The 25,210-nt window shown below is 51.8% G+C and overlaps 1 protein-coding gene across 1 annotated transcript in view; it reads right to left on the reverse strand.

Moving 5' to 3' along the window:
* The window catches only part of TRIREDRAFT_123786 (non-ribosomal peptide synthetase), a gene marked incomplete at its 5' end in the record, with an annotated part of 50,787 nt that overhangs the window by 23,849 nt on the left and 1,728 nt on the right, over positions 1-25,210 (reverse strand). The window contains 3 exons of the mRNA XM_006968838.1: positions 1-15,817; positions 16,046-22,273; positions 22,316-25,197. The exon at positions 1-15,817 is cut by the window's left edge and continues 23,849 nt beyond it. Coding sequence (XP_006968900.1) covers positions 1-15,817; positions 16,046-22,273; positions 22,316-25,197 — 24,927 coding nt within the window. The remainder of the gene's footprint in view (positions 15,818-16,045; positions 22,274-22,315; positions 25,198-25,210) is intronic.

Below are 25,210 nucleotides of genomic sequence, written 5' to 3' on the forward strand. Positions count from 1 at the left end.
TCAAGATGAAGCGAGTGCTCCCATCTTGGGTAATCAGAGCATAACGACACAGTCGGGAACCATATTCCATCCTAATATCGCGTGAAGCCTCAAGGAAGCCATCCAAAGAGCCCTCTTGCGTGGACTCCCACTCGAAATCGTTCTGGAGCACAACCTGGATAGAGGCTCCGTCGATATTCAGGATTCGAGTCCGCAGGTTGGGACACATCTCAACCGTTCTTTGCCACGCAGCCTTGAAGCTGTCAATGTCAGCCGATTTAGAAAGGCGGTAGTGGAATGTGCCAATGTAAGAGCCCGGCTTTTGCACAGCTAGGGCCATTAGACCTTCTTGAAGCTTCGAGCAAGGGAATGCATCTTCGATACTCATACTATGGCTCAAGCCAAGGCAAGATTTGGCTTCGTCTGTTTGAAGGAAGTCCAACTCAGCTTCTTCCAGCATACCAAACGGTTCAACGTCGCCGAAGTCATCGTCATCATCAGCGATGACTTCGGCTTTCGCGGCCACACTGAGAAGGCGAGCATCTTGGAACACGTCCCTGGCGCTGATACTGATGCCGCTCTCACGAGCTGCAGAGACGAGCAAGATGACTGACATCGAATCGCCTCCAATCTGGAGGAAGTTATCATCCCTTCCAATCGATTCGGCTGGGATATGCAAAATGTCAGCCCAGACTTGCTGCAATCTTGCCTCCATTGTCGTTTCGAGAGCACGTTTAGTACTTCCGACGAGGGAGTACTGTTCGAACTGCTCTCTAGACAGCGACGTGGCCATCTGCACAAGGAGCTTCCGGTCTAGCTTGGTTGACGTTCCAATCGGCATATGTTGACAGGGGATGAAAGTTGTGGGAATCATATAAGGCGGTAGAACACCTTTGAGAAGAGAGATCAAATCATGGATTTGAGGCGCAGCATTGTTATCCAAGGGTGCGAATATCGCCTTTCCGTCAGGGCCTGTTCCAAGATGGGAAGAAAGAGTCTCGTTGCTGAAGCTGTAAAAAGCTACTAGTTGAGACGCTTCGTCCCGCTTCATAACGTCGACCGCGACTTGGCGAGCACCAGAAAGGTTCGTGATGATCTGTTGCTCAATCTCGTGCAACTCGATACGAAGTCCACGGATCTTGACCTGGGTATCTTTACGACCAGCAAACTCGATTGTACCATCTGGATTGTAATGTCCCAGGTCTCCAGTTCTATAGAAGCGATCCCAGCCTCTCAATTCACGATTGGGTACCCAATACGGAAGAGAAGACACAATGACCTCGTCGGTCTTGGCTGGATTAGCCAGGTATTCCCTGAAGAGAGTTGGGCCCTGGTAGACAATTTCGCCAACACATCCGGTGGGAACAAGTTTCCTGGGATCGTTTGGATCTACGATCCACCAATTACCCAAGATAGACCGCCCAATGGTCCTGGGAGAGTCGTTTGGACCAGTCCATGGATGGAGGGAAGCGATGACACATGTCTCTGTTGGACCCCAGGCATTGTATAGCCGTAGCTTTCCGAACCACGTTGATACAATATCTGACGCGGCAGCCTCGCCTCCCACAAGAAGTACTTGAAGGCAAGGTATGTCTTCCGGCTTCAAGCTACGCGCAACAGTTGGGGTAGCGAATGCGGCGTTTACAGAAGCTTTGACCATGTAGCCTGTCAGGTTGTTCATCTGTTCGTCCCAAGATGGCATACATATGCAGCCACCGACAAGCAGCGTTGCGATAATTTCGAAGATGCACGCGTCGAAGACAAAGGAAGCAAACTGGAGCGTTCTGGATTGATCTGTGAGGCCAACGTTGAGAGCTAAGGCCGTCTGCGATGTACACAAGGACCCGTGTTCGATGACGACGCCCTTGGGCATGCCTGTTGTTCCGGATGTGAAGATGATGTAGGCAGCATCTGATGGAGAGACGTCGACATTGGGTCGGTGCTTAAGCACGTCCTTTGTAGACAAGGCCTGGTCCAACCTAGATGACACCTCGAGAACGAAAGGCGTCAGATTGGTACACTTTGATGTGTTTGTCGGAGAAGCCAAGATCAGCTCCGCGCCAGTCTGCGAGATGATCTGCTGGTACCGCTGAACAGGATGAGTGGGATCAAGTGGCGACCAGGTCGCGCCAGCTTTGTTGATGGCCAAGATGGCGACGATATACCAAGCTGACTTGTCAAAACAGACGTGTACAACATCGCCCTTCTTGACGTGGAAGTTGTTGATCAGGTGATGCGATAACCTATTGGCGCAAATATCCAGCTGTTGGTACGTGAAACGGGCGTCGCAAGCATCTACGGCGAGTGTGGCCGGATGCTTGAGCGTCTCGTCTTCAATCAGAGAGTGGACGCATCGCTCGATAGTCGTGGGTGGGACTCCGTTGGCTGAGGCGGCAAAGTCGACTTCCCAAGGCACCTCAGCGAGCATTTGCGACAGTGACTGATTGGGAGAAACAAGAAGCTGTTCAAACACATGCTTGAAGGCGTGAGAGAGACCTTGCACCTGATGTTCAGGCACGACTGATGGATCGTAATACAGATCGAGGTCGACGCTATCGTCAGCCAGCATGCATTGAGCAACCAGGGGATAGCTCAGATAACCCTGGAGCATTTCCACTTTGCTGCTTCCCTCAAGGTCTGTTGCGAAGCTGAGCAGGTTGCTCTCGTGAGTCAGTTTTTGCACCGGCTGCACAACGACCAATGACTTGAAGTCACAAGCGGCCTTGGCTGCATCGTTGAGGTTCGAGATGTTCTTCAGCCCGAATTGCTCATGTGGAATCATGTCAAAGGCTTGGTTCTGGACACTTCGTAAGAATGTCGATACAGACTGCTGGTCGTCTATCTGGACACGAATCGGCACAGTAGCGACAACGAGGCCAGGGATGGACTCCAGGCCAGGGACTGCAGCTTGACGGCCAGAAACACTTGAGCCAAAGCACACATCATTGACACCGCTATATCTGGCCAGCACAATAGCCCAAGCAGCTCGTATAATCGCAGCTTTTGTGATGGAGCTGTTGGACGATTGTCGGATTCCGACGGTGATTGACTGAAGCCTCGTTTGTTTCGACTCGATTTTGCCGCCCTCGCTCACCGTTGGAAAGCTCATGGGCTTGGCACCCTCCAACTGAGAAGTCCAAAATTCGGCTGAGATATCAGAATCAATACCCATGATATACTTGACGAATCGAGAGTACGGGTAAAGCGGAGAGACATCCAATGCAGTGTAATAGCTCTGCAAAGTGCTGAGCATCAGCGGAACTGACCAGCCATCGTAAATTGAATGGTGTAGCCGGAGGCAGAAGTAATTGGCGCCATCATGCTCAATCAGAGAGTAGTCACACAGCGGCAAGCCATAATCAACTTCAAGGTCTTGCTGGCCATGGCTTGGCAACATCGTCTTCTCCTCGTCATTCCAGCGACAGCCGTTTCTGACAACGACTTGGATGGTGCTGTTATTTATGACGATGATACGGGTTCGCAAGTTTGCACACGCTTCCACGGTTCGGTTCCATGCGGCGATAAAGCGTGAAACGTCGGTACCCTCTCCAAGGCGGTAGCGGAACCTGGCTATATACGCGCCTGGTTGCTTCAAAGTTGTATTCAAGAGGCCCTCTTGGAGCGGAGTGCAAGGGTAGGCATCTTCAATAGCTTGGCCCTCCGTCAGTTTGCATTGAAGTTCTGCATCGCCCCCTGATATAGCCTTGTGGATAGACTGGGGTACCAAGCTGAATGGCGGAACTTCATCAGATGATATGACGTGGCCGTCAGCCAGAGCCATTTTGGTGGCAACAGCATGTAGCCTTGGGTCGTCGGAGATGTCCGTGACAGAGATGGGGAAGCCAATCTTTCGAGCTATCGAAACCAGTTGGATTGCAACAACTGAATCACCGCCGATCTGGAAGAAGTTGTCATGACGACCGATGGATTCGGCAGGAATACTTAGCACTTCTGCCCATAGAGACTGAAGCAGCAATTCCATCTCGGTTGATGGGGGTTCCTTGGCAGCGTCGGTTAACGAGTAACCGGTAAGTTGGTCTCGATCAAGCATAGCTGTGAACTGTCGGAGCGACTTTCTGTCCAGCTTGACGGAGGTGATGGACGGCATGAACTTGCAGGTAATGAACAGCGTCGGTATCATGTAAAGTGGCAGGCTTGTCCTCAGCTGTGCCACTGCCTCGGATATCAATCGTTGCGTGTCATCTGTGAGCGGCGCAAAGACTTCGTCAGCTGTCGCGGTGGAAGAAATCTTTCTGAGTTCCGAAGTGAAGCAGATGTACGCGACCAGAGTATGGCCATTGTCAGTGTTGACGACTTCCACTGCAACTTGATGGATGGACAAAGCTTGTGAAATGCGATGCTCAATCTCCCCAGCCTCAATTCTCTGACCTCGGATCTTGATTTGCGTGTCCCTGCGAGAACAGTACTGGATGGTGCCGTCCGGGTTATAATAGCAAAGGTCACCCGTCTTATACAGTCGGTTCCAGCCAACAAGCCCTTGACGAGGAACCCAGCTTGGCATATCTGTAACGACTGCCTCCTTGGTTTTGTCGGGAGCTGCAAGGTACTCACGGAGGAGCGTTGGACCCTGGACAACAAGTTCCCCCACAACACCGATGGCGGCTAGCTGGCTGGTATGCTTCGAATCAACAATCCAACAGCAGCTGCCCACCGGCTTACCAATTTTGAGATACGACTCTTCTGCAGACTGCCACTCATGTGTACTGCTGATCACGCAGGTTTCTGTCGGTCCCCAGCCGTTGATAAGGCGCACCTTGCCAATCCACGTGTTGAAGATGTCCAGAGTGGGAGCTTCTCCGGTAACGACGAGTGCTTCTAAGCTCTGTGCATCCTCAGGACTTAGTGTCCGTAGGAAAGAAGGTGTAAGCAAAGTCCAATTGACGGAGTTCTGGTTAATGAAGGTAGCGAGGTCGTTCATCCTTGTCCAGTCCGACGGAATACAGACACAGGCGCCTAACATCAGCGTCGCAAAGATCTCTGTGACTGAGGGGTCAAAGGTAAACGCTGTGAATTGGAGCATTCGGTCATTGCTTTTCAGGCCGAATCTCTTTGACAACGCGGTCTGACTGGTGCACACAGCGGCATGCTCTAGGACGATGCCCTTTGGAGTACCTGTCGAACCAGACGTGAACAGGACATATGCGGCGTTGCGAGGAGTTACCGGAATACTCGGGTTATCTGAACTGATACCCTTGCTAACCAGCTGATCATCACTCGCGCTGTTCACTTCGAGCACACGCTCGACGACCTTTCCACATAAAGCCGCATTGCCTGACGAGGCCAACGCAAGCTTCGCACCTGTCTGGCTGACAATTTGTCGAAGCCGCTGTTCGGGATGTGAGGGATCGAAGGGAACCCAAGCTGCACCAGCTTTGTTGATGGCTAAGACCGATATCACATGCCAGATGGACTTCTCAAAGCACACGTGGACGAGATCCTCTATTTGGAGAGAGTACCTGTCTATCAGATGATGGGATAAGCGGTTGGCGGCACTGTTGAGTTGGCTGTAGGTAAGCTCTCCATCCCAAGCAGAAACAGCAATTGCGTCAGGACGTTGTTCAGCTTGAGCCTCGATAAGTGTGTGGATGCATGAGTCGATGAAGTCAGGTATCTCTTGGTTGAAGCTGATGGCCTTTTCCAGGTCCCAGGAGGAGGCAAGTGTTACCGCTCTTAGGGGTGCGAAGCGCAGCGACGTAAGCTGACAGACAACATGGCTCAATTGGTGAGCAAGTGCTTCAGCCTGAGCCTCAACAAGCGCGTTAGACTTGTAGATGATGGATAGTCTGACGGAGTCATCGCCAAGATGTGCTTGAACAACGAGTGGAAAGCTGTAGAACTTGTGAACCATGTCGGCTGGACTTTCAACTTCGACGTCTGCGGTCACAAGGACGTTGTCACCCTCCTCGTTCTCTGTCTCCGTTGGCTGGATAAGCAGGAGACTCGAGAACTGGCAAGCTTGTTTGGCATCAGGACCAAGCTTCGCAATATTCTGCAAGCCGTATTGCTCAAATGAGATCATTTCCAGTGCCTGATCTTGTACAGCCTCAAGGAAGCAAGACACAGATTGATCAAAGTCCAAGCGAACTCGAACTGGAACAGTGGCAAGGGTAGGCCCAACCATGTCGATAACGTCGGGGACCGGCGCTTGGCGACCCGATAGAGACATTCCAAAGCAGACATCGTCAGTACTGCAATATCGAGATAGTACCAGAGCCCAAGCAGCTCGGATCAATGTTGCAGTCGTTATGTTTGACTTGGGCATCTTGGGTAGGTCAACAACTTTCTCGAGAATGCTTGTGGTAGTCTCAGAGTTCGGGATACCATTCGTGGCTGGGAAGTTGGAGTGCTCGCAGTTCTCGAGCTGCGCGTTCCAATACCGTCCAGCATTGTCAACATCCAGAGATTTGACATATTGGATAAAGCGAGCATACGAGGGAAGAGGCGACACTTCAAGGCCAGAGTAAACCTTCTGCAGCACGGTGAAAATGTTTCGGTTGGACAAGCCATCAAATACAGCGTGATGAACCGACCAAAAGAAGAAGCATCGCCCATCATTTTGTTTAACAATGGTACCAAGTGAGAGCCTCAATGCGTAGCCCATCTCAACAGAGCGGTGCAACTGAATAGCTTCTTCGACATCTCGTCCATCAACAGCGGGTTCGTCGTTAAGAACCACTTGGATGGGCGTCTCATTGACGTAAACAATCCGTGTGCGCAGGCTGGTGCAGATTTCAACAGTTTTCGCCCACGCTGTTTTGAAGGAATCGACGTTGACATGATCGGGAAGGCGATAGACAAACTTCGCAATGTATGAGCGAGGCTGCTTGACGGCCAGGGCCATGAGGCCTTCCTGTAGGCTCGTACATGGATAGGCATCGACAGCGTGCGACAATGAGCCTTGGTCACGCACAGCCTGGATGATCGCCTCTTTAGGAATACTAGAGACCAACTTGAATGGCTGTATGTCATCGACGAGAGAGTTGGCGGTCACAGAGACAGCGTGGGCCATTTGTTCCAGCTGTGGTTTGTGGAAGATGGTAGCCACACTCAGAGCAAGACCATGCTTCTGAGCGAGCGTGACAAGCCGGATTGCACTGATGGAATCGCCACCAATGCGCATGAAACTGTCCCGTTTGCTGATATCTTCAGCGTTCACGTGGAGAACCTCTGCCCAGAGATCGCGGAGTTTGAACTCCATGGGCTCTGTCGGCGTTTCCTTCTCTTCATTACCAGGACCAAAACGTGACCGATCATCGTAGGAGATATTCTGAGCCAGCTCAAGGAGAGAACGTCTGTCGACTTTTCCAGATGTGGTTTGATTCGGTTTGCCGTGGAAAATGAGATAGCATGAGGGAATCATATGTGATGGCAGAGTAGTGGACAAAGACATGTCTACATCGGAAATCAAGATACGCTGCTCGTCGGATAGGCTACCGATGAGTTCCAAGGGCGAGGGGCTGTTGGATGTCGCGCTGTCGGTGTACCATAAGAAAGCCATGAGGCTGTCTTGCCGTTGCTCATCGACAGATTTGACAACATCAATAATGGCAGACATCCCAGCTGGAAGAACTTGATGAAGCTGGTGTTCGATCTCGCCGAGTTCCACGCGCTGGCCATGGAGCTTGACCTGCGTATCTTTACGACCGATATAGTCGAAAGTCCCATCAGCGTTTCGGCGCACCAAGTCGCCAGTTCGATAGGCTCTGTTCGGAAAGTCATGAGGCAGCCAGCCTGCTGTGAAGTATTCGATCCAATTGGCAGCTTGCTTTTCATCGACATTGAGGTAGCCCCGGGCAAGCAATGAACCCTGGATTAGCAACTCTCCGATGCATCCAACAGGGGCGAGCCTGTGAATATCGGTAGGCTCAACAACCCAGAAAGCACTTGCAAGCGGCTTCCCTAGATTAGTTGACTTGCCGGACCGGCCCACGGTAGGGTTCCAGGCACATATAGAGGCCTCAGCAGGGCCGTAGAGGCCGTGTAGCTCAACGTGGTCTTTCCATCTGGCAGCAGTCTTCTGGTTGATCGCCTCTCCGCCCAGACACACTACACGAAGTGTCGGTACGTCGGCAGGATTGAGGAGGTCAGCAACCGTAGGCGTCAGGAATACCCAATTTGCTTGAGTCTTGTTGATGGCACCAGATAGGTCGTTGAGTCGATCCTCTTCTGAAGGGATACAGAGGCAACCGCCACGCATGAGTGTAACGAGAGTATCTAGAATACCGACGTCGAACGTGTAGGCTGAAAACTGAAAAACGCGGCTACCAGGTCCAATCAGCAGGTCAGAACCATATGCATTTGCCGAAGAGCAGAGGGTATCATGCTGAATGACCATGCCCTTCGGTCGACCTGTACTGCCAGATGTGAAAAGAACAACGGCTGCATCAGACGGGCAGTCAGTTTGCTGTACTGGAGTAGCAGCCTCAGGCAAGGTGGCAACAAAAGAATCATCGATAACGACAACAGGAATGTCAAGGCCTGACATAACCGATGCGCAGCACGGGCTTGTCAGAGCAATTGTCGCCTTAATGTCGTCGAGCACACTGCTGATTCGTGTCCGTGGTGCCTTCGGGTCAAGCGGAACGAAAGCACCACCCGCCAGTTCCACAGCGACCATCGTCACGACGGCCCAGACGGACTTGGGGAAACATATAGGCACAAAGGTCTCGCGCCCTATGCCAAGCTGTCGTAGCTTAGCTGCCAGGCGGGTGACCAAGCTTCCAAGCTCACTATAGGTAAGCTCGCCGTCCCATGAGACTACAGCTGGAGAGGTGGGATAGGTGCGGATCGCATCTTGAATAAGCCAGTGAGTGCAAGACTGGACGGGAAGCTTCAGTGTCTGGCAATCCCTAGCATGCTTCACGTCCCAGTCGCTCACTAGAGAGATATCTCCGAGACAAACATCGTTGGCAAGCTGCTGAACAACATGCTCGATCTGGTAAGAGAGGGCTTCAACTTGCTTTTCGGCCAGCACTCCTGGATTGAAGAACAAGCGCTGCTCAACGTTGTCGCCGGCTATCCCGTAGATGAGAACAAGAGGATAGTTAAAGTATGAGTCCATCGTGTCTTCGGTCAGGGCACTTTCAGCTTCCCCAGCAAGAAGTATGGCCTCCTCGGAGTCCGCTTGAGATGAAGCGGGAGGCTGGATAACGAGCAAGCTAGAAAAACTGCATGCTTCCCTTGCATCAGAGCTGACATTGGCGATATTCTGTATTCCATATTGTTCATAGGGAATCACGTCTGTCGTCTGATTCTGAACGCCAAGAAGGAATTCGGAAGTTTTCATCTGGCTATCAAGATGAACACGGACCGGGATAGTGGCAATTGCTAGTCCAGGCATTGCTTCTAAGCCCGGAACTGGCGCTTGGCGACCAGACACGGTCGTGCCAAAGGTGAGATCATCACTGTCGCAGTAACGTGCAAGAACAATCGCCCAGGCCGCACGCAAGATAGATGCTTTAGTGATGGATGACCTTTCCCTTACAGGGAGAGCAATGGTTCTCCGGTGTACCTGGGTAGGCTGGCCATCAGTTCCCATGTTGGTACCGTTGAGAGGAGGGAATGAGGCCCGCTTTGAGCCCTGAAGTTCGTTAGCCCAGAAGTTCGTGGCAGCATCATGATCGAGAGACAATGTGTATTTGACGAAGGCGTTGTATGCCTGCAGCGGTGATGGCTCTACGTTTCTGTAGATGCTCTCCAGGGTACTCAGAATGAGACGAATGGTCCAACCATCGTAAATGGCATGATGAGCTGACCAGACAAAGTAGCTGGTGTCTGCTTCCTGCACTGTTGCGTACCAACAGAGAGGCGTACCATAGCTCATTTGAAGGCCTCGGTCCGAGCGGACAAGGGAAGAGAGTGTCTCCTTGTCGGTTGCCTCCCAGGAGGCTGGGTCCTTTAGAAGGACCTGGATCGATGAATCATCAAAGAGAATGATTCTTGTGCGTAAAGCGCCGCAAAGCTCGACAGTCTTCATCCACGCGGCTTTGAAGCGACCTATATCGACTTGGCTGGCCAGCCTGTATACATATTTAGCAACATATGACCCCCGCTGCTTCACAGAGAGTGCCATGAGACCCTCTTGGATTGAAGTAGCAGGATAGGCGTCATCAATGGCACTCTGTGCAATGCCACATTGCTCAGCTGCTTGCATGACGATTGCGTCTCGAGTCGGCGGCGGCAGAAGACTGAATGGCGCAATTTGGTTGTCCCTCCCCTCAGCTTTACCACTGAAGACCGCCTTCGCAGCTATTGCGAGTAACCTGGAATCGTCAAAGACGTCTTTCACACTGATGACCAGGCCCTCAGCCCGCGCTGTAGACACCAGGTGTATAGCAGAGATCGAATCTCCGCCAATCTGCAAGAAGCTGTCATCGCGACCGATTGAATCAGCCGGTATGCTCAGAATAGATGCCCAGAGTGATTGGAACTTTCGCTCCATGTCCGTCTCAGGGGGTCTCTTGTTATCATCAGAAAGCGAATACATAGAGATTTGATCCTGGGTCAGGAGAGAGGCAACTTGACGAAGCGCCGTCCTGTCGAGTTTTGTCGATGTGATGGAAGGCATATACCTGCAAACGATGAAAAGGGTCGGAATCATGTAGTTTGGAATGGACACCCTCAATTTGCCGACCATAGCAGCTAGTAAGGGTCGAACTTCGACTGTTATAGGCATGAGAATGTCGTCCATGCTATTCTCTGAGCTCGTCGAGGAGCGAGTCTCTTCAGTGAAGCAAAGGTACGAGACCAAGCGGGAGCCACCATCGGATGTCGAGATGTCAACGGCTACCTGGCAAATGCCTTCCAGGCTCTCGCGAATCCGGTATTCAACTTCGCTAAGTTCGACACGTAAGCCGCGGATCTTGACTTGAGTATCTCTGCGACTACAAAACTCGATTGTCCCGTCCGGATTGTACATGGCCAAATCTCCTGATTTATAGAAGCGTGTCCACTGCGATGCCTTTTGCAGCGCCCAATCGGGCAAACACGTTACCGTTGAGGATGCTGTTCGTTCAGCGTCATCCAGGTATTCGCGAAGGAGCGTTGGGCCTTGCAGCATGATTTCACCCACGGTTCCAATCGGGGCCAGCTGGTCAGAACGCTCAGGGTCCACGATCCAGCAGAAAGCCCCAACTGGCCTACCCACCGTCAATGGAGAATCCTGAGGCTGCCATTCATGCAGCGTACTGAACACGCATGTTTCAGCTGGACCCCAGCCGCTGATGAATCGCAACTTGCCAACCCAAACGTCAAAGACATCTCGAGGAGTGACCTCTCCACACAGCAGCAGTAGCTCCAGTCCTGGGACATCTTCCGGCTTGAGAACGCGAACAAATGAAGGCGTTAGGTATGCCCAGTTGACACTAGCATCCCTGATGAAGCCAGCAACGTCGTTCATGCGGGCCTGCTCTGAAGGAACACAAACACAGGCACCAGAGATAAGTGGTGCAACTATTTCTCCGATAGAGAGATCGAACACGAACGCCGCAAATTGAAGCATCCGGACCTTGGAATGGAGGCCCAGCCTGCGAACAATGGCTCTCTGACTGCTGCAGACGGATCGATGTTCCATAACGAGACCTTTCGGGACGCCGGTGCTACCCGATGTAAACAGGACATAAGCTGCGTTAGCAGGCGAAACCTTGGTGGTCGGCGGGTTCTGACTGAAAGCAGCACCATTGCGTGATAGTTGTTGATCTAGAGAAGCAGAAACCTCAATGACAATTGGTATCAGATCCTTGCAAAGAGAGGCGTGAGATTCAGATATCAACACCATCTGAGCCTTCGTTTGCTTGACAATCTGACCGAGCCGTTCCAGTGGATGAGAGGGGTCAAGAGGAACCCATGCGGCGCCGGCCTTGTTGATAGCCAAAATGGACACGAAATACCAAGCCGACTTCTCGAAACACACATGGATGAGTTCGTCCGGCTTAATCGCGTGCTGAGATATAAGATGATATGCTAAGCGATTCGCTGCAGTGTCCAGCTCGGCGTATGTGAAGCTACCGTCCCATGCGCAGATCGCCATGGCGTCAGGTGTCTGACGGGCTTGACGCTCAAAGAGCTGATGAAAGCAGCCATCGACGGCTTCTGGCACCTCGGAATTGAACTTCATCGCCTGTTGAAGGTCCCATGAGGATGTCGTTGCGATGGAGCCAACATTTGACTGCAACTTGAGGACAAGCTCCCTTGCAACATGGTGGAATTGGTGCGATAACGCGACAATTTGCTCTTCGGGCAGGATGGCAGAGTTGTAGATGAGAACGAGTTCCGTCGATTCATCGTACAGATGCCCCTGAACAACGAGGGGATAACTGAAGTAGTTTTGAAGAGCATACTCTCCTGTCTCAACCTTCCCATCAGCTGCAATGAGGATAGCGTCTTGGTCACCAGCAGGGTCCAAGGCTTCCTTCGGCTGAACAACTAGCAAGCTAGAGAAGTCGCAGGCCTCCTTAGCACAAGCATGCAGTTTGCTGATGTTCTGCAGACCAAACTGTTCAAATTCGACCATCGCCAGGGCTTGTTCTTGGACCTCCTGCAGGAAGGCGGCGACCGATTTCTGTTGAGGCACTCGGATTCGTAATGGAACTGTCGCAATGGCTGGGCCTGGCATGTCTATTATGCCACTCACCGGGGCTTGTCGACCGGAAATTGTTGTTCCAAAGCAGATATCGTCTGTCTCGCAATAACGGGTAAGAAGTAAGGCCCATGTAGCACGAAGAATTGTAGCCCTTGTGAAGCCAGTTGCGCTCAGATCTGGAAGTTTGATATTCGTCACCATTGACCGATAGCCGTTTGAATACTCAGGAAGCTTCCCGCTCGTATTGGGGGGGAACGAGGCCTTCTTGGCATCCCAAAGCTGTTCCACCCAGTAGTCAGCAGCAGATTGGGGGTTGATAGCCAAGGTGTATTCAATGAAACGAGAATAGGGCGTCAAAGCTGTGGTCTTCATTCCCTTATACACGTTATCGAGCGTGGCGAGGACAACTCGTATAGACCAGCCATCGAAGATAGCGTGGTGCATGGTCCAGATGAAGTGCGTCTGGTTGTTCTCGTCCTTAATCAACGCATATCGGCAAAGGCGAGATCCATACTCAACTTCCAGATGCTCAATTGACTGAAGGTAAGACTTCAAAGTCATACCCTTCGTATCGTCCCAAGTGTAGTCGCTTATGACTACCTGAACCGACGAGCCCTTGAGGTGAACAACTCTTGTTCGCAGGATGCCGCATAGCCGTACAGTCTTGTCCCAGGCGGCTTTGAAGGCGGAGGGATCCACGTTCTCTGCTAAGCGGTAGTGAAAGCTCGTGATATACGATCCAGGCTGTTTCACTGCCAGGACCATAAGACCTTCTTGCAGGTTTGTGCACGGATAGCCGTCCTCAATCTTCATCGAGCGAGTCAATTTCAGCTCCTTTCTCAATCGCGGCGCCAAGAGGGCGTCTCGAATGTGCGGCTCCAATAACGCAAACGGCTTTGCAGAAATGGCGGAATTGGCGGAGCTAGAGTCAACTTCGATAGGCGCTGCGTTCAAAGCGACAGAGGAAAGTCGAGAATCCTTGAAGATATCGTTCGCTCGAAGCTCGATACCATGCTCGCGGGCCAGGGCAATGAGGCGAATAATGGCTATGGAATCGCCACCGATTGCCAAGAAACTGTCATGCCTTCCAATCGATTCAGCAGGGACTTTGAGAACATCGGCCCAAAGCTGCTGCAAACTGTGCTCCATTGGGGTCTCTGGACTGGACTTGGCCTCGGTCACCGCATACAGGGAGTATTGCTCAAAGGCCTGCCTATCCAATGCCGCAGCAAGACGACGCAAGAGTTTCCTGTCCATCTTGGAGGATGTCACGAGTGGCATCTTCTTGCAAGGAATGAAGAAGGTAGGTACCATGTAGCTTGGAAGAGCAGAAGCCAAGAAACCGTGCATCGCCTCTAAATCGCTCCTCAGATCTGCCGTCGACGGAAGGAAGATATCTTCCGTTGCCACATCACCAGTCATGCTAGCCGGAATGGTATCCGTATTCTGACAGATAAAGGCAACTAGATGAGTACCAGCTTCGAACTTGAGCGCTTCAACAGCGACTTGGCATGGACCTTCCAAGTTGTTCCGAATGTGGTGTTCGATCTCACCCAATTCGACACGGAGACCGCGGATCTTGATCTGACCATCTTTGCGACTATTGTATCTAATGGTGCCGTCTGCGTTATAGGTAGCCAGATCTCCAGACTTGTAGAATCGACCAAACACCTCGCGGTTGGGAACCCAGTGAGGAAGCGAGGTAACAGTGGCGGCAGCCGTTTTCTCCGGGTTCTCCAAATATTCGAGAAGCAGGTTGGGCCCTTGGACCACGATTTCACCAACGGTGCCTACTGGGCTTAGCTGATGAGGGTCATTAGGGTTGACGATCCAGCAGTTTCCACAAATTGGGCGTCCAATGGTCAGATGAGAGAGTTCAGTAGCTGTGTATTCATGTACCATGGCGATGACCGTTGTTTCCGTTGGGCCCCAGACGTTGAACAGCCGCACCTTACCGAGCCAACTGTTGACGACTTCTTTGCTTGGAGCCTCACCACCAAGAGTCACAAGCTCTAAGCAAGGCACGTCTTCCGGTCTGATAATGCTGGCCACTGACGGTGTCAGGAATGCCCAGGTAACGTTCCTTTCGCGTATGAAAGCTGGCAATGAATTCATCTGTGTATCCCATGAAGGGATGCAAACACAGGCGCCTGAAATAAGGGGACTGTAGATCTCAAAAAGTGAGGCATCGAACACGAAAGAGGAGAATTGAAGCATCCTGACACCGTCATGCATCTCGAGTCTCTGACTCAAAGCGACTTGGCTGCTGCAGATAGCGCGGTGCTGAATCACGACACCTTTGGGAACCCCTGTGGATCCAGAGGTGAAGATGATGTATGCGACATCATCGGGGCTGACCTTCACACTGGGCTTAACCGCATCATTGAGTGGTAGCCTGGACATGAACTCTCCGTTGACCTCGAGGACACTGGTGGTCACGCCCATGAGCTTGGGCACGTTTGCAAGGGAACAAAGAGCCAAAGTTGCCTTGGTCTGACCAACGATATTCTGATGACGATCCGTTGGATGTGCTGGATCAAGAGGCACCCAAGCGGCACCAATCTTGTTGATTGCTAGGATCGCCACAATAAACCAGGCGGATTTGTCGAAGCAGACTATGACTAGGTCACCAGCCTTCACTTTGAGCGTGCTCAGGAGATACGTCGCCAGCTTGTCGGCATTTTCATCAAGTTCGGAATAAGTGAAATCAGCGTCCCAAGAAGAGACCGCAGGAGACTCAGGGTTCAGTTTTGTTCGCTGTTCAATCAGCGTGTGAATGCATGACTCAACAACGAGAGGTTTGTCGGGGTTGGAGGCGTGAGCAAAGTCAATACCCCATTGACTAGTCATTGACAAATTTCCGAGCGGCTCCTTATACCGAAGGTTCAGCTCCTGCAAGACATGCTCGAACTGGTTGCATAGACCCTGAAGCTGAAGATCGGAGAGTACATCAGCATCGTAGTACAGCGTCATGACAGCCTGGTCCTGCATCAAATCACATTCTACCGTCAAAGGATAGTTGAAGAAGTCCTCTATCCAATTCTCAATGCTTGTTTCATCATTGGAATCAGTGGTGAAGAGCTCTCCCTGGGACTTTCCGATCTCATGTTGTCTCGACTGGACAACAAACAAGCTGGTGAAGTCGGTTGCGTGTTTGGCACTATCACTGAGCTTCGATATGTTCTGAAGGCCAAACTGTTCATAAGCCACCATCTCGGAGGCCTGCGTCTGGATATTCTGCAGATATTCGGAAACATGTTGTGAACGATCTAGACGAACTCTCACAGGGACTGTTGCAATCGTTGGGCCAGCGATGTTGACGAGGTCCTGAACAGGCGCCTGTCGACCTGACGTAGTTGCGCCGAAGCAAATATCTTCGCCTTCACAGTACATGCTGAGGACAAGCGCCCAAGCGCCTCGAAGTACAGAGGCTTTTGTGACAGAGGAGTTGGGTTGAGTTGGTACCGCTAGCTTTCTCTTCATGATCTGAGTCTTCTGAGCCGTTGACGTCTTGTTGCCAGTTGTGACTTTGGCGGGTGGGAATGAAGCCCTCTGAGCACCTTCTAGCTCCATAAGCCAGTAGTCCTTAGCCGCCTTTGGATCAAGCTGTGACAGGTATTGCACAAAATTGGCGAATGGGCGAATGGGCGGAAGAGGCTCCTGTGCATACAGCCGTTGGAGAACGTCAAGTTTGATCTGCATTGTCCAGCCATCGAAGATAGCATGATGGGCAACCCAAATAAAGTACGTCGACCCGTTTGAACAACTCAGGATTGCATGCCGCGAAAGTCGCGAGCCATAGCCCATATTGAGGCTGGTCAACCCCTTCATGTAGGACTGGAGGGTTTGACCATCAGTCTCTTCCCATAAGCCATCATGCGAGACCACAGCCTGTAGTGATACATCTCCGTGCTGAACGATCCTCGTCCTCAAACTACTACAGGCCTTGATGGTACGTTCCCAGGAGTCCTTGAAACGATCAAGATCAACGCCGTCCGCCAGTTTATATGCCCGTCTGGCAATGTAGGAGCCTGGACGCGTCGCAGTCAAAGCCATGAGACCCTCTTGCAGCGGCGTACAAGGGATTATGTCTTCAAGTTCTTGTTCGTTCGCAAGTCCACACTGCCGCCGAATCGAGGCGTGTAAAGACTCCACCTCTGTCGCTTCAATCATGCTGAACGGTTGAGCGTCAGTATGCTGTGACTGCCTGATGGTCATGCAGGCAGCCATTGAAGCCAGTTGAGGCTCTTTGAAGATGTTTGCAATGGGAAGCAGGATGTCCTCTCGTGCAGCAAGGTTCGAAAGATGGATTGCGGAGATGGAATCACCCCCAACCTCGAAAAAGTTGTCGAATTTGGAGATATCTTCTGTATCGATCTTGAGCACTTGAGCCCAGAGACTCTGAATCTTGAGCTCCATTTCCGTCGTGGGTGGGACTTTGTCTTGGCGTGCAATGGAAAAGCTAGATATTCTTTCGCGAGGCATGCTGGTTGCGAGTTCACGCAGAGTTCTTCTGTCGATCTTGTTTGACGATGTATGAGGCACATCTCTCATTGGGAAGATGATGCTGGGAATCATGTAGCCTGGTAGGACACGTCGAAGCTCCTGGATGAGGGCCTGGAAGGAAGAGACGTATATCTCATTGCTGATAAATTCGGCATAAGGATCCTCAGCATCCGTCGGGGTATTATCGCACAAGTAGTTGTGGAATGTGACAAAGGCAATGATCATCTTGCCTGCTTCACGCTCAATGAGATCCACCACAACATGCTGTACATCTGCAAGGTTTGCTTTGATGTGGTATTCAATCTCACCGAGCTCCAGTCGCTGACCACGTAACTTGACTTGCGTGTCTTGTCGTCCGAAGAACTCCACCGTTCCGTCGGGGTTGAATCTCGCGAGATCACCAGTCTTGTAGGCTATTGGTCTATCACTCTCTGTTTGAGTAGGCAGCCAGTCAAGGGAATCGACAAAGGAGGCTTTGGTCTTCTCCTCGTTGTTGATATAGCCACGCGCAATTGCATGGCCCTCAACAAGTAGTTCACCAACACATCCCACTGGCGTAAGGCGATCATGGTTGTCCGGCTCCACGATGAACAGCCGGTGAGTAAATGGACGTCCAATAGTCATGGGTGAGTCGTCCTGAGACTTGAAGGGGTGGCCAGCACAATTGACACAAGCTTCCGCAGGTCCATAGGCATTTATCAGCTCAACTCTCCCGTGCCATGTTTTGAGGATATCCTTCGTGGTAGCCTCTCCGCCGATAGCGACTGTCTGTAGAGTGGGGAGAGTATCGGGATCGAGAGTTCTGATGAATGATGGCGTCAAGCACGCCAAGGTGACTCGTGCTTTAGTCATAAAGCGCCATGCTCTGTCCATCCTCTCGGTTTCTGTAGGAATACAGAGCGTAGCTCCAAGGATGAGAGTCAGGAAGATATCCAACACGCTAACGTCAAAGACGTAGCTCGCGAATTGGAAGACTCGTGAAGACTTCTTGAAATTGAACATATCAGAATGCTTCAACAGCGAAGTGCAAGCCGCCGAGTGCGTGACGAGCAAGCCTTTTGGCTTTCCCGTAGAGCCAGAAGTGTACAGAACATACGCAGCGTTATGAGGCTCCGGTTTCTTGTAGTTACTCAGCGAATGATAGTCCACAGGCGTCTCGGGAGCAAGTGCTAACAATGAGGAAGACACCTGGATGGTGTGCGGCGCCATGCTTTCACAAGATGCCGCCATCGATGGCGAGGAGACTATCACTTTAGCATTCACCTCCTGAACCAAGGCTTGCCTTCGTGATTCTGGATGTGTAGGATCAAGAGGCATGTATGCACCACCCGCCTTCAAGATACCAATCATTCCAACCACAGCCCAGATGGACTTTTGCATGCAGATGGGCACAATTGTCTCAGGCTGGACGTTGTATTGCAAAAGCTGACTTGCAACATGATCAGACAGGCGATCCAAGGCAGCGTACGTGAGCGATCCTTCGGTAGAGAACAAGGCCTCATCATCGGGGCATAATTTAGCCCGCTGAGAGATTAGGTCATGCATACAGTGTTTTTGGACCACAATCTCGTGAGAGTTCCAGTCCAAGCTCTGCTGAAGATCCCACGGGCTTGCTCTGGATACATCTCGAAGAAGCGTTCTCTTGTCCAGAGATGCAAGTTGTTGAATGATATGGTCGAGCTGGTTGGATAACGCAAGCACTTGGAACTCGGAAATAACGTCTGCATCATATACAAACTCAAGCTCGACGCTGTCATCCCCCAGGTGGCATTGGAGGATAAGAGGATAATTGTAGTAGTCTTCCATCGACTGCCATGCCAAACGCTGTTCCTCCCTGGTGGAGATAAGGATCGCTTCGTTTCCGTTGGAACCGGTTGTCAGGTCCTTTGGCTGAACAACCATGAGACTGGTAAAATTGCATGCGTCCTTTGCATCAGAGCCAATTCTGGCTATGTTCTGTAGCCCGAATTGCTCATGTGCCACCATATCATTCGATTGCTTCTGAACATCACGAAGAAAGTCGGACAGTGACTGATCGGGGTTCAGCCGAACTCGGACTGGGAGCGTCGAAACAACCAGGCCAAGAACGCTCTCCACACCGACAAGAGGAGCGTTGCGACCAGAAACGGAGGCACCAAAGCAAATGTCATCTGTGCTGCAGTATCTTGCAAGGAGCATAGCCCACGCAGCTCGTAGATAGGTCGCTCTCGTAATAGTCCCGTTTGTCGTCTGTGGTATCTTAACCTCTTTCGCTGAGATTTGAACGTTTCTCTTGCTTTTGGCAACTGCTATATCGTCTCTTGGTAAAGGAAACACAGCACGTCTCGCTCCATCCATTTGTGCCTTCCAGTACGTCTTCGAAGTCTCAAAGTCGAGTTGCAGCGTGTACCGCACGAACGCCGAGTAGGGGGCCAGTCTCGGCACTTCACTGTCTCTGTAGATCGCGTGCAACGCCTGGACCATGAGAGCCAGAGTCCACCCATCAAAGATTAAATGGTGCATGATTGCAACGAAATAGCAATCGCTATTGTCACCATGGACGAGTGCAAAGCGGGCGAGCCGTGATCCGTAGGACATGCGGATACTATTCGCTTGTCTCAAAAAGACGTCTATGCCTTGATTGTCTGTGACTTCCCATTGCGCAGGTTCTTTGACGATGACCTGGATAGAGTCCAGGCTGCTGAGCTGGACGATCCTGGTGCGCAAATTGCTGCAAACGGCAACTGTTCGCTCCCAAGACGCCTTGAAGTGACCGATGTCGACATGCCTCGGAACCTTAAACACCATCTTCGAAACGTATGCTCCCGGTTGTTTCGTGGTCAGCGCCATCAGTCCTTCCTGTAGTTTAGTACAAGGGAACGCATCGTCGACTGCATCCCAACTGGGCAAGCCGCACAGCTTAAGCAGTTCATCTTGCATCACTGAGTCGATCTGGCCGGGCTCAAGAAGGCCAAATGGCGCTACAATTGGAGCCGAATGGGAGTCTCCGTCGGCAGAAGTTGCGATGGCAGCCACTCGCCACAGTCGTGGATCGTCGAAGACATCCTGGACAGAGAGAGATATCCCAGCCTGGCGGGCATCGGCCACAAAATGGATCACAGCAATTGAATCACCGCCAATCTGCAAGAAGCTATCGTCTCTTCCAATGGCTTCCAGTGGCATTTTCAGCCGTTTCGCCCAAAGCGCTTGCAACTTGCTCTCCATTGCCGTTTCTGGTGGGTTCTTGACAGTATCAACAAGCGAGTAGGTGGACAGGCCGTCGGGACCCAGCAATTCGATCTGGTTCTTCAACGTACGCCTGTCCAGCTTGGTCGACGTAATCGATGGCATGTATTTGCATGGCACGAAGAATGACGGTATCATGTATCTTGGAAGATTCACGGATAGGTGACCAATCATGCTGACGATCTGGCTCTTCAACTGGCTGGTGACAGGGAGGAACATTGCGGCGCCTTCATCGGCCGCGGCGTTAACTGTCGTCACCATTCTTGTTTCATTGCTGAAGCAAAAGAAGGCAATCAAGCTTGAACCACCATCGGTGGTGACCATGTCCACCCCAACCTGGCAGACTCCTTCAAGGGATGCCTTGATCTGGTGCTCTACCTCTCCCAACTCGACTCGAAGACCTCGGATCTTGATTTGGGTGTCTTTTCGTGTGACAAAGACGAGAGTTCCATCCGGATTGTATTTACACAAATCGCCAGACTTGTAGAATCGATTCCAATCCGCTAGATTACGGTAGGGCGCCCAGTCCGGCAGTGACCTGACCGTCGCCGCTTCAGTCTTTTCAGGATCCGCCAGATATTCTTTGAGCAACGTTGGCCCCTGGATGACAACTTCACCCACGGTTCCAATAGGTGCTAGAACGTGTGGGTTTTCGGGGTCGACAAGCCAACAGAAGCCACCCACAGGTCTGCCGATGGTCAAAGAGGATTCGTCAAGCGATGTCCATTCGTGCAGTGTACTGAACACGCACGTCTCGGCTGGTCCCCATCCATTAACAAGACGGACCTTGCCAAACCATGTCTCTAGCACATCACGTCCTACAGCCTCGCCTGCAAGCAGCATCAGATCGAGACCAGGGAGGGTGTCCGGGTTAAGCGTGCGGGAGAATGAAGGAGTAAGGTAAACCCAGTTGATCTTCATGTCGCGTATGTACTCAACGAGCCCATTCATTCGAACCTCTTCAGACGGCACACATATGGTAGCTCCGGCAACCCATGGACCGACAATCTCGCCAATTGACATGTCAAAGACGTATGATGCAAATTGAAGCATTCTGATATCCGACGTCATGCCTAGCCTTCTGACAGCGGACGTTTGGCTCGTGCAAACAGCCTGATGCTGCATGACAAAGCCTTTGGGGGTCCCAGTGCTTCCAGAGGTAAAAAGCACATAAGCGGCAGCGCTCGGGGACACTCGAGGCAGTCCCTTGCTACCTCGTCTCTCCGCAATCAGCATGTCGTCAAGATCAGCAGAGACCTCAATGATATGCTCAACCAGTTCAGAGCAAAGAGCAGCATTGCTGGACGAAGTCAACGCAAGTTTTGCATTAGTTCGCGCGACGATTTGCTTTTGGCGTTGGACCGGGTGAGACGGGTCGAGAGGGGCCCAAGCAGCTCCAGCTTTGTTAATCGCCAGGATGGAGATCATGAACCATGCTGACTTTTCAAAGCAAACGTGAACGAGATCGCCCAGTTGCACCTGAGCCGCAGAGTTGCTGATCAGATAGTGAGCAAGTCTATCAGCGGCAAGGTTCAGCTGTTCATATGTCAATGTCATGTCCCATGCACAGACGGCAGTAGCATCTGGTCGCTTGAGGGCATGGCGTTCAATGATCTCGTGAAGGCATGAGGAAACAATTTCAGGCTCTTCACTGTTCCATTCCCTGACACGTTGCAAATCCCATTGGCTGGATGAAGTGACAGACTTCAGAGGTATATCATCTGGCTGAAGAAGCTGCTGGATAACGTGTTCGAAATGATGGAATAACGCTCCCAGCTGGTCCTCATTCAAGATGTCATCATAATAGGTGAACTCGAGATCAATGGCATCATTTCCAAGTCGGGTTTGCAGAACCAATGGATAATTGAAATAGTTGCGCATGGCTTCCTCCGAAATCGTCTTCTCCACCGGGCCTTGCTGGAGGATCGAGTTCAAGGAAGAGCAGGCCACTGAAGAGAGATGCTGGGTTGGTTGAATTACCAATAAATTGGCAAAATCACACACTTCCTTTGCATTCGGGCCAAGTTTGGAGATGTTCTGTAACCCGTACTGTTCGTGAGCAACCATGTGAGACGCGTGCGACTGAATGTGCTGCAGGAACTCAGAGATGAGCATGTCGCGCTTCACATGAATGCGCACAGGTACCGTGGCGATCATCGGACCAGGAATCTCGTTCAAGCCGGGAACGGGGGCTTGTCGGCCAGAGAGCGTCATACCAAAGCAAACATCGTCAGAGCCGCAGTACTGAGCAAGAACAAGTGCCCAGGCAGCGCGGATAATGGTAGCGGTTGTGATCGATGCTTTGGAGTTGCGGAACGGCATGGACTTCGTGAAGACGCGATCCCGAGATGTTGGAGATATAGAAGCAACAGGGAACTGGGACCGTTGTGCACCATCCAGTTCTTTCCTCCAGTACTCGCGGGAACGGTTAGAGTCGAGCGATCCAATGTACCGAATGAAGTTCGAATATGGCGGCGGGGGTTCAATTGAGTGCATGCTGTGATAGGCATTCTGAAGGGAATCGAGAACAATCTTCATGCTCAGACCGTCAAAAACCGCGTGGTGAACGATCCAGACAAAGTAGATATCGCCGTTCTCTTGATGCAAGAGTGTACTCCGACTAAGGCAATCTCCGTAGCTCATAGTAAAACTGCGAGACTCCTTCAGATATTCGTTCACGTCGACATTGTACACTGGAGCATCCCATGCAGTGTCAGTGGCAACCACAAATTGCCAGGCTTGCGAGTTGACCAGAACAATCCTCGACCGAAGACTGCCACAGTGTTTGACGACTGTGTCCCAGGAGACCCTGAACCGATCAAGGTCAACATGCGGCATGACTTTATAAACTTGTCGATGAATGTACGATCCAGGTTGCCTGAGTCCCAGTGCCATGAATCCCTCTTGCAGTGTGGTGCAAGGGTATATATCCTCCAGTGCTTCAGCAGCGAGACGGCATTGTCTCTGGATGTTCAATTCGACATCGTCCCTATCCTCGCTAGAAATCAAGCTGAACGGTTTAGCGTTGTTGATTTCCTCAGCATCGTCGATCACCGCAACAGCAGCCATGCGTACAAGCTCGGGATTCTCCGTCACATCCGTCGGTGACAGACGGATTCCATGTCGATAGGCAGCCGTTGCAAGCTCAGTTGTGGTAAGGGAATCGCCACCGAGAAGAAAGAAGTTGTGGTGCTTGCCAATATCCTCAACGCGGATTTGGATGACGTTGCGAAGTACATCTGCCCAAATGGCCCGCAAGATGAGCTCCAAGTCCGTCTCTGGTGTCTCGTCGGCCGAGAGGTTGCAAGGCGTTCTTGACGCGGATCTCTTGAGGATCTGTGCTCGCCTATCCTTTGCAGACAAGTGCATCTTGTTCGCATCCGCAAGGTCGCTGTCATTGTCATCGCCGTAGTTCCATGGGTAACGGGGCAGGCCAGAGAGTGCTTGTCCCGTAAACAAGGTGTCCAGGCTCAAAGCCACAGAGTTCTGCCAGAGGCGGCCAATCGCCGAGAGAAGGCTCGCCAAGCAGTCCGTCTCTCTGGACTGAGATGAGATGTAGTTGCAAGACAGACTGGCAGCAGAGCAGATTTGGGATAGCGGACCAGACAGAGTGGAGTGAGGTCCAATCTCAAGGAAAAGACCATGTGTAGGAGTGGTGTCGAGAATGGACATGACTGCAGAAGAGAAGCGGACGGGAGAAACCAGGTTATTGACAAAGTAATGGGGGCCAAAGTCCTTGGCAGAGGTCAGGATTGTGTTGCTGACACTCGACATGAAGACGGCATTCCGCGTTGTTTGCTGCGTCGAAGTGATTCCTTCGCTTTGTAGAAGGCGCAGAAATTCGGCAGAGACTGTTTCCATGTGGTGGGAATGGAAAGCTGTGTCGACACGCAACTTCCGCGTGGTAACTTGTGGTCTGGACAGCTGGATCGAAGCCATGATATCCTCCACGACGCCGCGGTCGCCAGAGATTGTCGTGCTCGTCGGGCTGTTTTCGCAGGCCACTACGGCTCCATCCCGCAGGAACTCTCTTGTCTCTTCAGCGCTGAGGCCGGCCACCGCCATAGCCCCGTCGCATACGCTCATCGCAGCGGCATAGCCATAGTAATAGGCCACGACGGTTGCCTCCTTCAGGTTCAGGTAGCCTGCCGCGTAGGCTGCGGCAATCTCACCACTGGAGTGGCCAACGACAGCTTCCGCCTTGAGTCCGAGTCGCTCGTACTGATGAAAGAGTGCGACCTGTAGAGCGGTCGAGACCACACAAGCCGTTTCAACAGAGTTGATCCGACAAAGAGGGTCGCTGGCTGATCGCTGGATCTCCTCCTCGATCGTCCAGGAGGGTGGCGTTTTCAGTTGACGCAAGATGCTATCCATACTCTTGATGTCATTTCTGAACGCATCGATCCGAAGAAGCTCTTTTCCCATGCCTGCCCATTGCGCTCCTTGACCACTGAACACCATCGTGATAGACGGGGGAGCAACTGGGCATTTGGCGGGGCTCGCTGTGCTGAGGCATACGCCATCGTTTCCAATGATAGAAAATGCTCGGTGATCAAGAGCTTCTCGGCGAATAGCTCGAGTGTAGGCAATGTCAGAGACGAGATGCGGGTTCGATCTGGCGAAGTCGTGGTGAAGCTGCATCTGCTGGTTGAGAGACGTCACGTTGTTTGCAGAGAACAACACCAGCTGTGGCCCAGCAGCATCGTTGCTTGCCGGGGATTCATGCTGCCGATGCGGCTCAATGACGAAGTGAGATTCATGCCCGGATTTTCCAGCGAAGTTGATGCGGATTCTTTGAGCTCGACCAGAGGGAAGGTCGAGGTGCTTCTGGCTTGGTGTTTCATCTGCTGGCTTAGGTAAGCGCTGGACGTTGACAACAACAACAGCTGGCGGCAAACA

This window comes from Trichoderma reesei (genome assembly GCF_000167675.1).
Source record: "Trichoderma reesei QM6a unplaced genomic scaffold TRIREscaffold_26, whole genome shotgun sequence".
Taxonomy (NCBI): Eukaryota; Fungi; Ascomycota; class Sordariomycetes; order Hypocreales; family Hypocreaceae; genus Trichoderma; species Trichoderma reesei.